The sequence below is a fragment of the Antrostomus carolinensis genome, unplaced genomic scaffold (assembly GCF_000700745.2).
Source record: "Antrostomus carolinensis isolate BGI_N321 unplaced genomic scaffold, ASM70074v2 scaffold18661, whole genome shotgun sequence".
Classification (NCBI taxonomy): Eukaryota; Metazoa; Chordata; class Aves; order Caprimulgiformes; family Caprimulgidae; genus Antrostomus; species Antrostomus carolinensis.
In genome coordinates, this window is record NW_010293706.1 from 61,228 (window position 1) to 76,562 (window position 15,335).

Here is a 15,335-nt window from a genome sequence, read left to right on the forward strand (position 1 = left end):
ACCATACGTGAGTTGGCATCACTTCTACAACTGTGTAGAAACTATCTAGGTCAAGTATGTATGGGAAAGTAAGGTCCTTGTCTGCACGTGGTGGCACATTTGGGAGTGAAGGTGGCTTTTGAGACCCAGCTTCTTTGTTGCTACATGTTGCCTTGCCTTTGATATGTGCCTTATACAACAGGGATAGTTTTGTCTCTGTGTGGATGAGTAGAAAGAACAAATTGTGAGGCTTGTGGAGCGGTGTTAGCTCAGCCCAGGCTGATTCAACCTCACCAGCTCTAGTGAGAGAAGTGCTCAGTCCTGGACAGCTGACTTGCAAGGCATACATCCAGCTCTTTGCTGCTGCATCTTCACTATTGCTCTTGCATCAAGTAGATTATGCCTAGCTCAGACGTGACTATCTAGTCTGTAACTGCACATTCTACTTAGAAAAAGATTTAATTTTTTATTGAAAAAAAAATAGTATCAGGTACAGTTAGAAGAGCTCAATCTCAACTGACACAGCATCCCACCTTTTCTGTCATTGTAATGGGCGGGCTCCAATATGGATAACTTACAAATTGTGGTATACACAAGCTGTGGGTGTACTGAAGACATTGGTGTTTGCTGTAAGCTGATGGAGAAGGTGTTGCTAAATCTCTGAGTGAGATCCATGGCAACGCTGCCAAGGAACAATTGGCTTCTGAACCAGAATTAGGGTCCGTGGGAGCGGATCTGGAAAAGCCTCATGAAGGCTGCATGGCCAAAACCGAGTAATCACATTTTGTTCTAACTAAGCTCCTTAATCACAGTCGAAAGAAATTTGTGGAACCAATTTTTGGTTCTTTTTCAGCTAGAGATCTGAAGTTTAACTATATCTAATCCAAACAACAGATACCGAGAATTGTGTTGTACCTTCCAGAGACATAAGTTGTTTTGAGATCCACTCAAAAACAGGAAAAAAGAAAAGGACTTTTGTATATAATTATGTGTTAGTAACTACTACAGCTCTAGTCAAATGAGATCTTGTACAAGTGCAGTGGAAGATTTAAAGAAATGGGCAGTCATGGACAGCTACAGATTTTTGAAGCGTTTTGTAAAGGCCAGTGGTCTCCACGCAAGTACACAAACAAAAGTAAGGTAACAGGAGCATTGCTGTCACCGGAAGGAAATGGTGGTAAAAGGCACAGGTCTGGGTAGGATCTCTTACTAGCCCAACGCCTTGCTGCCTAAAATTTGTGCTCCAAAATAAGGACTAGAAAAAAGTGATTCACTATTGCTTGTTAGATGTGATGAAAGAATATTTAAGAAAAGTCACCAACAAACAGCTTGTTCACTAATGGGCAAGATGGAAAAGGTCATTTACTGAAAAACACTTTTTAAAAAAAAAAAAATGGTTTTAATGTTCCTAAGACTGCTATTTTTAAAAATAAGTAAGTAAATGAATCCCTTCTGAAGTTTTTAATGAATGTAAAGCACTAAAAAGCTAGGGGTTTTTTCTGGATACTTTTTTCCTTGGAATTTTAAAATCTCTGTGCACTTTAACTTTACTATTAGTGTTTTCACGATCAAAGGAGGAGCTTTAAAAAAAAAGACAGAAAAAAAGAGAATTTTAATAGCAGGTAAAAATTTTGACAAGCAAAGAAACTTAAGATGATAGTCATCTTTGGGCTAACCATTATTTTATGGCAGCTAGAGCTTGAGTCTAGATCTGAGTTGGTTAATAAGGAAAGTTGAGACAGTTGTTTGGGAACAAGAAGGGCAAGATGCTCATAGAGATCAGAAGAGAGAATCTGTGAGGATGCTTTAATAGTATCTTCTATGATTCTATTTCTAGTTTTGATGAAATACTGGAAAAGTGAAATTAAAATACATCAGTACAAGAGAATAGATTAATAAACGAATAAGCCACAAGTTATAGATAAAAGCTAACAAATAAAAGGTGAGGCAAGTAGCCTGAGAATATTTCAGAAACAACACAGTGGCCTCAAAAGAGAATATTTTGGGCGGCTGCCTTCTCTGTCTCCCTAGGAAAATCACATAACTGTATGAAGGGGATGTTCTGTCTGAATAGGTGCCAGGTAACAACTTCCTCTGGAGAAAAAACAAGCAAACAAAAAAAGATTAAATAAACTTCATTAGTTTGATTTATCAAGTTTGTTGGCAACTGTTGATGCATGGTGTTGTGAGGACTCGGATCCCTGAGATCTGACTGCAGGTCAGTGTATACAGTTCTGATGCTGTGGTTGCGCATTCTGATGTGACTTTAGAGGAATGCTTCTGCACTGGGGAAAAGCCCAATTTCAATGTGCTATTAGAATAATTCCTGTCTAGAAGGAGAATACTCCATTGTGATAAAGTTAGGCTGCTCTTAGTTGGCATAACCCATGGTCTTTGGTACTTCTGGGCGTACAATGATTGTTACTGGAACCTGTGGGATTTGCTGTTCCACGCTGTGAGCAGTGCAACTGAACTGAAGCCTCTGGCCAACTAGTCAGGTGAAGCTTCAGTGTGTTGTGGTAGGTGTCACCTGTAGCAGTGAAGCAACAGGCTTTTTTTTCTTTTCTTTTCTCGGGACTAGCACCTAGGCTGTGCTATCCCACGTGACAGCAGCATGCCGTGGGCAGCTGAGCTCAGCCTGAAGGCATGTGTTTGACGTGTCTCCTGCTCCTCTGCTGCTGTGACCACCTGGCGCCGCGCACGAGGCGAAGCTGCAACCTGATGCTATAATGCGTGACAGCCAGGTGTTCAGTTTTGCTGTTTCATATGTCAGCGTTACCAAACTTGACAAATAACAACGTGAAAAACGATGATGAAAATGTTAGTAGGAGAGCAGATTGCTGTTTGACTTACGTCAGAATAAACCTCTAGTTCAGAGGTGCAGATGCTCTTGTGTATGATGCTTAAGAAAGAGTATTTTTTCAGAGTGCTTTATGGCATTGAATTTGCAGTGCTATCTCCATGATACTATTGCTTGGTTAGGAAGGCAATTGCTTCTCTCCTAGGTGAAAAAACAATGAGGAAAATAAAAATGTTGACTGTATTTCTACAGGAAGAGTTCATGAATCAAATAATCTTAACTGCAATCTATTAGCCAAGTCACAAGTAATTTTATTTTGGATTGCTGTATATTCAGATTATGATGCAACAGATTATTATTAAGGTAGATTTTCTTTAAAACATATTTTAATTGTGGCAAAGAACAGACATTTTCAGTTTAAACACTCTTATGGTAAGGGAAGTCAAAGCTTAGCAAATGCCTCCAGTATCATTCTATATTTGAGAAGATAAAATCTTTCTTGCTGTATTGGTTACATCTCATCACATTATTTAACTCCTTTAAATTTCAGTTTTTATATTATGCTAAGTTCCTTGAAATACGTAGAAGCAGACCAGCCTTTGCATGTAACTGCTTTACGATGGACATGTTACACCTTACGTGATTTCATTATATTGTTCTGTTTGTGTTGCAGTTGCCTCCCAAACTTCCTTTTTTAAGTTTTGTGGAAGCTGTTTACCAAGTAATGCCTCCATAATGCCTTCCTGGATACTCTTCCCATACTATTGTAATCTTCAAGGGCTTTTGTTAATTCTACTGGTAAAACATGGAACGTAAGGTGCATTTCTTGCCAAAAATGAGCATTATTATGCTTTCGTAGACAGATATTTTAACCAGGTCTCACCCAAAGGTCATACAGCATTCATCGGGACTAACAGAACAGACAGTGCTGAGCCAGGGCTTGTCCACAGGTGGGAATTCATTTGAGCAGAATCCTTTCAGTGTTGAAAAGGGAATGGCTTTACTATTAACGACTCAAGGTAGTATGGTAAGTATAATGGAAAAGCAACAGGTTTTTGTTTTTTGACTTGTAGTGAAAGACATTTCTATGAGGAGAAAGGGTAATAGCTTTTCGGGTCACTGGTTACTTTGGATGCATAATTAGATTTAGAGCCTCTAGGCTCTAAAATAGCCTCTGGGTTAAGAACTGCTGCATCACAGGTTGACTCGTGGGCACTAAGCTATTTTATTTTCTCTGGAAACGAGTATTTTGAAAGCATGCTTGGTGTGAATTATGTCCAGTTCTGAAGAAAGGAGCTGTCTTTCCTGTAGCCTCAGAAAGCCTTAGTGGTCAAGGCTGGTGAAAGTCAGCCGGATTTATACCCAAAATGCTGCAAAGCTCACTGCTGATCTTGACACCTCATCTACAGAGGGGTTCAAGGCTTGTTGTTGTCTGTATTTCTGGAATAATGAAAAACAGACAGTAGAATAACCACTGTAACTGTTCTTCACACCTCAAGTTCACCCTGTCCAATCGCCAAAGAGAATGATTCTGTTTAACTTATCAGTACGCTTAGTAATTACTGCAGTAGTTTACTCTTTAATGAACTGGACATTTGCACTTCTCCATTGCTTTTTTCCCCACAAGATTGCTTCATCAGATGCTGGTGCTATCACTTATTTTGTGATTACTTGGAAATAGCCAAGAGTAAACAGAGCTGTACTTCTTGCCTATTCAAGTTCAGAAGTTGGCCTGTAGCTCTGACTTTTCACCAGGGCTTTTATAAACTAAACAGGAGAGAGAATTGGTATTTTAGTGTTTCCAGAGCTTGTTAACATCTTATTTTTATGGGTTTAAACATGCTACACATGCATTTCAAGGGAAAGTTAGTGTCTTACTGCTTGCAGGGGAGGATTGCAAAGGGAAGCAGATGCAGTCGTGTTAATGATTTACTGCGTGGTTCGTTCCATGTGTCTTGGTATTAAATCAGTGTATAGATATCTACTTGCTGTAGATGACATTGTGGGGATGAAACTAAAGTGCAAGCACACGGCTAACATGGGTCACTTAAAACAGGTAACTGTGGTTCTTCATGACGTTTTTGCCGAGTTACGTAGGTACAGTGTTGTTTTGCAAGAAACTTGTCAGGTAAAGTTCCTAGTTAGTACCTTCTGTAACCTCCTATTTCATAACTTTTAACAATTATTTTTCAATCCATTTATAAGTGAAGGAAGGATAATTTGGTTATTAAGTTTGTCCATCCCATACTTCATATTATAATACCCTGCTTTGTCTTGCTGTAACTTTAACAAAATGTAACTGCCTGGACTGAACTGTCCAAGCATAGTCTCAGGCTGATTTCTTTTTTAAGACGTTTAGCCAAAAGAGCACATTCGCATCCAAGAATGAGTCAATTCAATAATCTCCCTGATTAAAAAAGAAACCACCCAAAAAAAACCCCACAAAACACCAATGAACAACTACAAAGCCCAAACTTAGACTCTACAGAACTGAGGAAAAGCTACCTGAAGCTATGAATGGATTAGCCTTCAATTGTTCCTTTGGAAGCTGCCCATATTTAGCAAAACAGTACATCTGTGAAGAATTACAGTTCACATATGCTTAGTGGTGATGACTTCTGTGTCAGCTGTTGAATTTCCCAAAGGCTTCATTTGAGCTTATTGGAAGGCTTATACCCCAAACTGCCGTGTTCAGCAGAAGCAGGATGCATTGCATCTGGTTAACGGGTGGGGGGCGGTTCCCCCTGTGAAAGGGGCTATGGGGCAGAGTGTGGAGTGTGCTGTGAGCTGTGGAGGGACAGGGGCTTGGGTGGGGTGGCATGGGAGATGCTGTGAAAAATGGGAGGAGAAGTGCTAGTTGAACCACAGTGTAGTGGAACTGGGTAAGAGGTAGGGGTAGGATAGCACTGGCAAAGAGTCTGGCTCCTGTTGGGAGGGGAGGAGCTGGGCAGTAGAGCCAAGAGGAAGAGCTGAAGCAAAATCAAGATGAGGGACTGCCCCACTGCAGGTGTGCCCATGCATCTTGGGACATTGCATCACTGCCTTGGAAAGCTGGGTTCTACCTGTGTCATTCCTATGGAGTTCTTGAGATGCTGGGCAAGGAAATCAGACTGTTTATTTCTCAGAAATTATCCCTTGTTGTGTATTTCTGGCAAGAGATTTGAGTTCTTGACACACAAGGCACTCATGGATGCTGCTGAATGCTCTAGGACCTGAGCCTTGGAAATATAAGGGTGTAACCATAAAAACTGAATGAATCCTTGACATCTTGAGTTGATTGTCAATAAACACATTAATTATGAATCATTCAGCAGCTAAAATCAACAAGATCACTACATGTTCCTTCAGTAGCCACTTGTATGTGAGGTCAATATTAAAAATATGGGAGGCAGGACTGCTCTATGAGAATTTCAAGTTTGGCAAAATATGAAGGGGACATACTGCATAAAATCTGCATGGACTAAAATTTATCTGACCATCAAGATGGAATCCTGGTTGGAGTAGATTCTTTTAGGAATTCTTATTACTTCTTGGTTTGGTTTATTTCTGTTTTCACTGATACCAGCTAAAAAATTCCATCACTTAGGCACTTTGTTTGTGCAGGGTACAGTTATTATCAGGCAGTCAGTGATCTCACTTATATAGGAGTAACTGAATTTGCATTAGTTTTAGTTTAGCTATTATGAGTAAAAATAATCATGCAGGTGTTGTATCAGGACTTTGGTGCAGACTGGGAAGATATTGTTTGCTCTCAGCTCCAGAATCCATGCTGCCACGTCTCTGTGGCTGTTGCTGTATGAACTGACCCAATTAAAGCTAGTGAAGGTCTAACTACCTGGTATACAATGGAAGTTCATTTAAAGTCTCTGAACAGTTTATGAGGCTTTTGGTATGCCTCCTGCAGAGAGATACTAATGATAGTTCAAATGAGCAGGGACTATCTGGTGCCTGAATGTCACAAGTTAAAAGTCAAAGGGCAAAACATTGGTCTCCCTTAAAGCCAGCAGAAGTTTTGCTGTTAACTTCACCAAACCCAGGATTTCTCCACTAATTCTCTAAGCTTGGGTTTTGGAGAAAAAGGGATTGCGTTGTGCTTTTACTTCTCGTGGCTTCACCAAGACTCTGTATTCTAAGTCTTTTTAAATTATCTTTTATTTGCTCTGATTGTGTTTTGTGGGAAACTAAATTGAAAGTGTATTTAAGGGCCCCAGAGACCTGCTCTGATGAACTACATCAGGAGAAGCTGAACATCTGCTTGACGCTCAGACACAGCTTTAGCAGAACTCCTGATCATTCAAAAGAAATTGTAGAAAGTCTGTTTGCTTTTAAGTTTCAAACCTTATCGCTCAAACTTTAATGTCCTTACAAATAAAAAAAAAAAAGTAGAAAACTCAATATAAAATATTTACCACCTAGGCAGGAAATGTATAAAAGGAGAAGGAAATGTATGGAAGGAAAACTGAGCATTTTTGCCATTTTAGGGTGGTTTTACACAAAGGAAACGGCATTCTAGAATCACATTAACATGAAGATATTTTAACAGTAATTGTATTGGCTTAACAAATGCCTGTTTTATCAGTTGTATTTCACATGTGAAATGAACTGGACTTTATAGTAAAGAGAATTTTTTAATTTCAATTAACAACTTCTTATTGTACGGAAATTGTACAGAATCTGTGTGGAAATCCATGTACTATGTTTACTCAAATAAGATTACTTTGCTGCAAACTTTTAAATATAATAAAATGCATTTAATAGCAATCTTTTGTGGCATCATCATTATTTATGGACGTAACATTCAAAGTGTGGAAATTCAGTTGTGGCTCAAAATGACCATAAAACAGTAACTCAAAGAAACTTATAAACATGTCAACACCCATCATTTATCACAGATGGCTCATACCAATGTAAAAAACGTACAAAATGTAGTGTAATTCTCAACATATGCTTTACTTTGTTGCATTGTTCCTACATATTATTTGTGTTAAAACCCAGAAAATTATATTATGAAGAGAATATTATTTTTTGTTTATTAAACTAAAGTACAGGTTAAAGTCATTCTTTTCTTGCAATGAACATATACCAACAGTGATTAAAAAATAAACATTTATTTACAAAATATTGATGCATACATATTACACAAGTCAGTTATATCAAAGTGGTTTTTTAAACAATATCTGTAGCAACCAACTATTTGCATTGGTTTATTATAGTGCAAATGGTAATGTTGCAGAGGCAGGTTATAGTGTGGGATTATGATTTGAATGTTAGACTTCTCTGCTGCCTTTTGTTTTACTACATCTAGAAAACTACTCCCTTTCGTTTAAAAAATACCTATTTCTTGCGAATGTTGAATAGTGTACCTGAGGATAGGGCAAATTCATTAATAGTCAAAATTCTTTCACTTAGATAACTATCTTTCTATTTACTCAGCCTTCTTATGTAGCACCATTGCCATTGATTACTAACATACTAATGAGAAAAAGGAATGGAAACATGCTAAATACACTGTGCCATCCCTAATTTCAGGATTTGTCCATTTATGTGGAATTTCATCTGATACATTTCACAATTTTGCAGTATATATTCAAGTGTTTAAGGATTATTCTGGTGGTATTGTGTTGTGGTGTATATGTTAACCAGTATATATTTTTCTGTAAATACAATATTAAGTGAAGCTGTGAAGAAATGGACTTAAAAGCCCATTCCTTCTGTCCTCAGATGAGAAGGAGCTTGCTTTTGATTACCAACATGTATTGAAACCTGCATATAATTTGCATATGAATGACTGAATATTGATTCCCTCACAATGTAAGAACTTCGTGTGTTAAATCCGGTGATTTTGATTGTAGCATCTTTTTCACTGGCTCAAAGCCAGCCATTAGGTAACTGTATTGTCCTTTAGTTCACGTTCTGAAGTTGGTGCTGCACTACCTCTGTACAATAGCCTATCGTGCAGCCCAGAGGATGTCGGCAATGCCTAACATACGTAACTTCACAGTTTCAAAGACTGGTGAGGGGGTATAACCTTTTTTTTTACTTTTTTTTTTTTTTTTACTTTTTTTTTTTTTTTTTTTTGGTAGCTTCCACAATTTCTGAAGTGGTGGATATAACGGCGATCTCATGAGCACCCACAGCGATCTACAACCATGGCCGGTATCTTGCCATATATTATTTGTTCCTTCCCGTTGAAGTACAGCATGTTTATTGGGGACATCTTGGTGGGCGTGCAGCAAGGGCCTGCTGAGCCTCTGGGGTTTGCTTGGTGTACGAGGTGAGTGTGCGGGTATTTTTGTAAAAATACAAATTCACATTCTCCAGAGCAGTAATTTGCTTTGTATCTTTTAGGTGCGATAATCCAGTCCCATCCAAAAGCTTCAAAATCCACTGTCAGCGGGTAGCGGCAACACCGGGATTCTGTTGAGTGCTCGTCACAGTCGAGGCCGAAATCTCTGCGTGACCGTTTCGGTGTGTCTGTAACTCTGACCTCTAAAAATGGGTTCTGGGAGGAGAGGAGAAGGAATCGGAAGCATTACTGAGGTAAGCCTATGTTCAGTAAAAACATGCAAATATATAATATTTCAGGCATAGATGTATCAAATTCATATCCTCAAATAATGTTTGCAAACAAAACTTTGTCCTCCTGAAAATCTCTGCTACATTTGATCTCTGCTCAAGGATTATTCCCCTTTCTCATGCTGAGGACCAGCATTTCCTTGCTGTTTCTCTATAAAGAGCTTTAATTTCTGAGTATCTTTTCCTGAAATCACCATCATCTCAGTACTAGCATCATTTCTATTAAATGCTAAAAGGTTTCAGAAATTTTGAGAATTTTTACTTTTGCTGTGGCTTTTGTTTGTTTTAAAACCCATAAAAGAGCTACTTTTTTTTTTTTTCTATAGAACTCCCAAAAGGAAACAAAGAACCCCAAAAACTTTTCAAGGGCAGGACTATCTGGTGTTGGTCTCCCTTTGTGAGTCCTTCTGAAATTCCCTCCATTAAAATCAGGCTTTCTGGATATCAAGGAAGGCTTTTTGTCCGGATCATTCCATAGTTGCTACTGTTTTCTCCTGCTAGTGCAGGTTACTTATACTTCAGAACTTTCTCCTCTGTCAGAGGGCTGAATTTGTTGTACTGAATTTGGAGAGGCAGCTAATATTTTGACTCCTGGAAGAGCCCTGTAGCCAGGAATGTACTTTTGGCAGATCTCTGAGCCACGTGCTTCCCACCAAAGGTGTGTTTCCACAGTGACCAACTGCAACCTTTACAGTCACGAGTTTGAAAAAGTTCCCGAGGTTTCCTCCCCTCCACACGCTGATTTCAGCCCCATGTGTTGGTTTGGTGCTGACTGGGCTGTCCCGTGAAGGAAGGCTGTTCATTAGAAGTAAATAGCAGCCCAGCTAACTTTGTTATGCAGGTTTGTCCCTTCTGTACGGCTACAAGTTGTCCAGCTGCTGGAGACGCTCCTCCCAAAGGTAAATGATATGGGGAGGCGCTTGGTGAGAGGAGCATCCCCACACTGGGGAGGAGCTAGAGGGAAAAGAAATTTCCTCTCCCGTTACCAGCCGTGCATCGGACCCTGCCCTGCTGCTGAATCGGTTTGTTTTCACCGATTATGATAACCAAGGGTTATCCACATGTGTGAAAGCACAGCACTGGGTGGAGATGGTGAGGATGTTCCTTATCATGATATCCAGGTGGCCTGTTTCAAGTAGGGGAGATCCATGTACTGTAACTAGATCTCCAGTTAAGATATCACAGTTTTTTCTTTAAGTTCTTTTAACTGCATTATACTGCTGTAAGTTAAATGTTACCTAGCTTCATAAATACAGTTGACTTGATGATCTTGAAGGTTTTTTTCCAACCTAAATGATTCTACAATTCTATGAAAAACAGATTGATCTACTGCATAGAAGTAAAAGTAAAATAATATTCTTTATATTTTATTCAAAAGGAGGGATTTTTTGGTTTTGATTGCTTCAGCTGTGATAGGTTCAGGATTTTTTATAGGTTGTAGATGATTAGTGATTTGCAGAAACAAATAACAAGGAAAATGCTGTAGTTTAATAAGTACACGTCAGGTTTAATTTGTTCATCTATATTTACAGAAAGAAACCATATATTTTTTTTTATTCTCTTTCTCATCATTATGACTCATTTATTGTATCAAGTAGAATTTTTCTATTCAAACATTTCTAATAGATGGAACGATGCCCTCTATCACATACTGAAAGGAACGGAACTTAATGTTACGAAGTTCTGTTCACATCTTCATAAACAGATAATTCTTGCTGTTGTTAATAGAAAATATCCACACACAGAATAGGGAGAAATGCTTTTGCTTTCTCAGCAATATCGGAGGCAACTTTCCTATCAAGGAAAGAATCTAATGACTATTCTTTAGCTTTATGTATAATAACTGCTTATTAAGCAGTATTTGCTCTCAAATTTGAAAACGATGTTACTTTGATAGTACCATCCATCAGTAATTACCAAAACATTTTCTAGTTAATGCCTCTCAATGTTCCTCTGAAGTACTGCAATTTGTCTCAACTTTTCAAATAGGGAAATGGAGGCACAGGAATGCTACTGATTTTGACATGATCAGAGAGCAAGGAATGAAAGAATTGGATATACACAACTGTTATCTTCCATTCCCTAACCAGTGCTTTCATTTTATCCTTAAAACACAATTTAAATGCTTTCCAATAAAATGCAAGATATTTAATTGTGTTTTTTTGAAATAAACTTACCAATCCATCTTCACCTGGTCCTGGGAAAGTTACAGCAAGATCTTGTCCGTTCTCATCAAAAGCTTTTATTTCGATGCCTAAATTGGATTCAGGCTGTTTGAGCCAATTTTGCAACACTGTCTTCACATCAATACTCTGCCAAATACCAGTGCCTGGGTTCATGTCAAGTTTCAAAGATCGAATTCCAGTATATCTTGTACCGTCTTTCATGGGTTTAATAAGTCTCAGGATCTGCACAAACACTGTTGTAGGTTTTTGGACTTGCCTCAAGTATATCCACAATTGTGCCTTTACTACTTTGTTATATTGTATTTTAGAGCTAAACTTGAAGAAGCAACATTTTGGTTTTCTCTCCATTTGTACAAGAAAATCAGCTATAAATGAATGGAAAGAAAAGATTACTGAACAGGGAACAAAGAAATATGCATTTATAAACCCTTTTTCCCTGCCCCCCCCTTACAAGATATCATAAACAGTACCAGTAACAAAGCAGATTTAACTTAATTCATTTTCTGTGGTTTATGCTCCCCAGAAAATGTAATGGATGTCAACAAAGTCATTATCCTATCACCTAAAAGTAACATCATTTGACAAGGAACCAATTATAATTTTGTGAACAGGCTAAAATGAGGTTTGGCTAATTATTTTCTAAATAATTCTAGGTGGTGCCTCGTGCTCTGTAGGCTAAGCAGAGCGGAGGTGTGCTCAGCTGAAACTCGGAAATGATGGGCAATCCTGAGAAGATGCATGCTGTAGAGGACCTTTGCGGTCCTTGGCATGCTCAGGGTTCTGACCAGTGGTACCAGTGCTGTAGGTGACCTGTACAGCTGCAAAAAAGCCTCTTTCCCAAACAAAAAACACCTGGGGAGAGGAGGTCACAGCCTATTCCACCTCACAGTGACTACTACCAACTCACTTCTGCTGGTCATCTCCTGAGGACCTTCATAAGGCATGCAGAATAGCAACTTTGCATAAGCTGACTCAACATGCGTATGCTGATCTAGCTATTTCTAATTTACTAATCAGCCTTAGTGTGCTACACATCATACAGAGAGAGGCAGCTATGGGCAAAGTACACAAACATTTTGATTTCTTTTCTCAACACGAAAAAAAATAATTAAGAGAGTATTAATCTAAGGATAATTTTGTTTTCTTTTCATTTGAACAATATTATGGGAAAGTCATGTGCAGTGCTACGTTCCTCATTCCTGTAGCCTACGATGCAGCTGTCATACCTAGTCATGGCAATATCTTTCCATGCCAGGATAAAATGGGTAATACTAATCTCAAATGGTGCAGGGCTTTGACATTCATAAATCTCACCACTTAACATACCTGTCTCTTTAATCCATTTGAAATAGGTCAAGGGTTTTTTTAAGAAAAGTAAGAAATTAACTCAGATCAATAAAGTCCAATGACTTTTCTTCAGTAACTGTAATTACGTAACAGTTTAATTAAAAATAGTTATAAAGCCTTGGACGTAATAGACTGGAATAAAACTGCTGGCAGACCTGAACTTTGTGATAAGGCTGCAGTAATATATTGCTATTCAGTACATATCTTATTAATTAATAAGTTAACAAATTTTACAGATAAAGTTACTTTTTCATTGATGTGTACAATTTTAGCTGGCTAGAGCAGCTGATACATTATTCTAGCTGTGTATTGTAATGATATCTGTAACTGCTAACATGCCTTATATGTCCTGTCATCTTTTTCCTTTTTGACATCATATTCGTAAGTGTTATTTAAAAAAAAACAGCTGCCGTAGCCAAATACTTTAGCTGATGAAGAACATAAGATACTATAGTATTACCCATGCAAAAGATACTTGATAGGAGCTATAGCAGATGTTTAGCACTGGGAAGATAACTCAGAATCTGCTCATTCAGTAAATGCCTTCATTCTTCCTTGGCACGACTACTGGAGCTGATTGCTATAGCATGGACATTTTTACATTTAAATCTGTTACACGCACATTTGCTTTAAATATATAGTTTTAATTCAGAGGTGGGTGGTGCTAGTTTATGGGATCAGCAAAGAAGCGAGAATTTAACTCTGTACTTGCACTTGCTATAACGTGTTGCAGTTAGGTAGGTCTAGTGCTCTAAGCTGTAATTCTGCTGATATCTATTGCTTCTAAAAATACTGGCCAGTGAAACCTCCCTCAGAAAAATATAGTTATCTCGTTATCTCGTTATCTGTACTTGTGCTTGATATTTGTGACAGGAAACGCCCCGAGTACTGCAGATAACGAAGTCAACTAAACTGCAGATCTCCCTTTGCTCTCTAAGGCAGTGGGCAAATCCTAAGTGCTACAGGGCATACACATTACAAGGAGCCGAAAACCGAACAGTAAAACAAAGGATCGCAACACGGTCGTCTGAACCTGGCTCAAATTCTTTAGAAATAACGCTCTCCTCCCTCCCTCCAGCAAACTTCAGCCAGCAGCCTGTTGGGAGAGCCCGAGGAGGAGTTGCATGGCTCTACAGCAGGGAGACAACTCTCTCGGAGGAGCAGCGGAAACGAAAGCAGCAGGGTTACTTACACTCTGTAGGCATTGTGATAATCGTTTCGGTGGTGGCATGATAGTCATCATCTTCCAAAGAGCCATCGCTACTGTCATCTCTCTGGACGTCATACTGATCGATCAGTTCCTGTAGTGGAGGAGCTTTGGGTAAAAGTTGTTTAATAACATCCCTGCTAATGTTAGGAGCTTGTTCCAGGCGCAGTTTGCTGAGGATTTGAATTTTTATGGCTTCTATTCTGGACGATTTTGTATTCTGTCTCCATGTACAAGCATTGCACAGTCCATCTTTTTCGGCGTTCTCTGTGGGCTGACTACCATCATCAAGAGCCACCGGATCAACTGAAATCAGCATGAACAGGTAAATATAAACATAGATCACTAGCTTTCGCATGATCTCACATTCAGTGCAGCTTTTTCCTTTTTTTTCTTTTTTTTTTTCTTTCCCCTTTCCCTTTTCCCTCTAGTACTAAACAGATCCGTGAAAGCAAATGCAATCTGAGAGACAGCTTGCCACACTGGTGTACCTTATATATTCCAAGGGGGCTTTTTATACTCCAAGTTTGATTAGGCTCATGTCGTCAAACCCGACGATTGGTTGCTGTCCCAACAATGAATCTGGCTGTCAGAGGGTAAAGCCCTGTCGATCACAAGTCACTAGACAGCGTTTAGTTACAGCCAAGGGTGAACTGATTTATCTGGGTGCTTTGTTGAGGATATGTTTTTGCATAGTGAAAGGATATATTTCCAAGTATTGTGAGCAGCAGTACTGAAAGACAGCACTGTCATTCTTCAATATATACCAACCATGTACTTGTACTATGAATCAAGACAGACCTCTCTCTAAACTTGCTTTAGGCTTCTACCAGCTTTTTACTTGAAAGTTTGTGCTATTTAAAAGAAAATCCCAGGGGATTATTGTTAGCAGGCAGGGAAAAATTACTTTAGAAATGCATTGCAAACAGTGCTAACTTAGGTTGTTCAACAACTGAAATATATTGAGCACTTCATATTTCAGAAAACCTTAATGGGTTTTCCTGCTAGGTACTAGCTAACGCAGTAATAAAGATTTTGTGCATGTATGACTCTATGTAAATGTGTATCTTACCTGTATAGTATATATAAAAGTAACAAATCTTTTACTGAATTAACAGTTAATTATGAAAAATGAGTCTGTCCCCCCTTCATACTATCACTGGGTCAGCAGAATCCTGTGCAGTAAATTAAACATTAAGAGATCTTTAGTAGCAAAGGTATTTTTAAGGAATATTTTTAG

General features: G+C 38.6%; 1 protein-coding gene across 3 annotated transcripts; it reads right to left on the bottom strand.

Annotated features, from left to right (window-relative positions):
* Window positions 1-8,846: 8,846 nt before the first annotated feature.
* MSTN (myostatin) lies at window positions 8,847-14,454 on the bottom strand. Of its 3 annotated transcripts, none has more exons than XM_010177394.1 (3): window positions 14,081-14,454; window positions 11,533-11,906; window positions 8,847-9,281 (listed from the first exon to the last, which is right to left on the bottom strand). In XM_010177394.1, the coding sequence occupies exons 1-3, from the start codon at window positions 14,451-14,453 to the stop codon at window positions 8,901-8,903; spliced, it is 1,128 nt and encodes a 375-aa protein (XP_010175696.1). In that variant the 5' UTR covers window position 14,454; the 3' UTR covers window positions 8,847-8,900. The 3 variants fall into 3 exon arrangements, with proteins under 3 accessions (XP_010175696.1, XP_010175697.1, XP_028943151.1); XM_010177395.1 differs by having other exon boundaries at window positions 8,901-9,281; window positions 11,533-11,609; window positions 14,081-14,453; XM_029087318.1 differs by having other exon boundaries at window positions 8,901-9,281; window positions 11,533-11,774; window positions 14,081-14,453.
* Window positions 14,455-15,335: the final 881 nt, after the last annotated feature.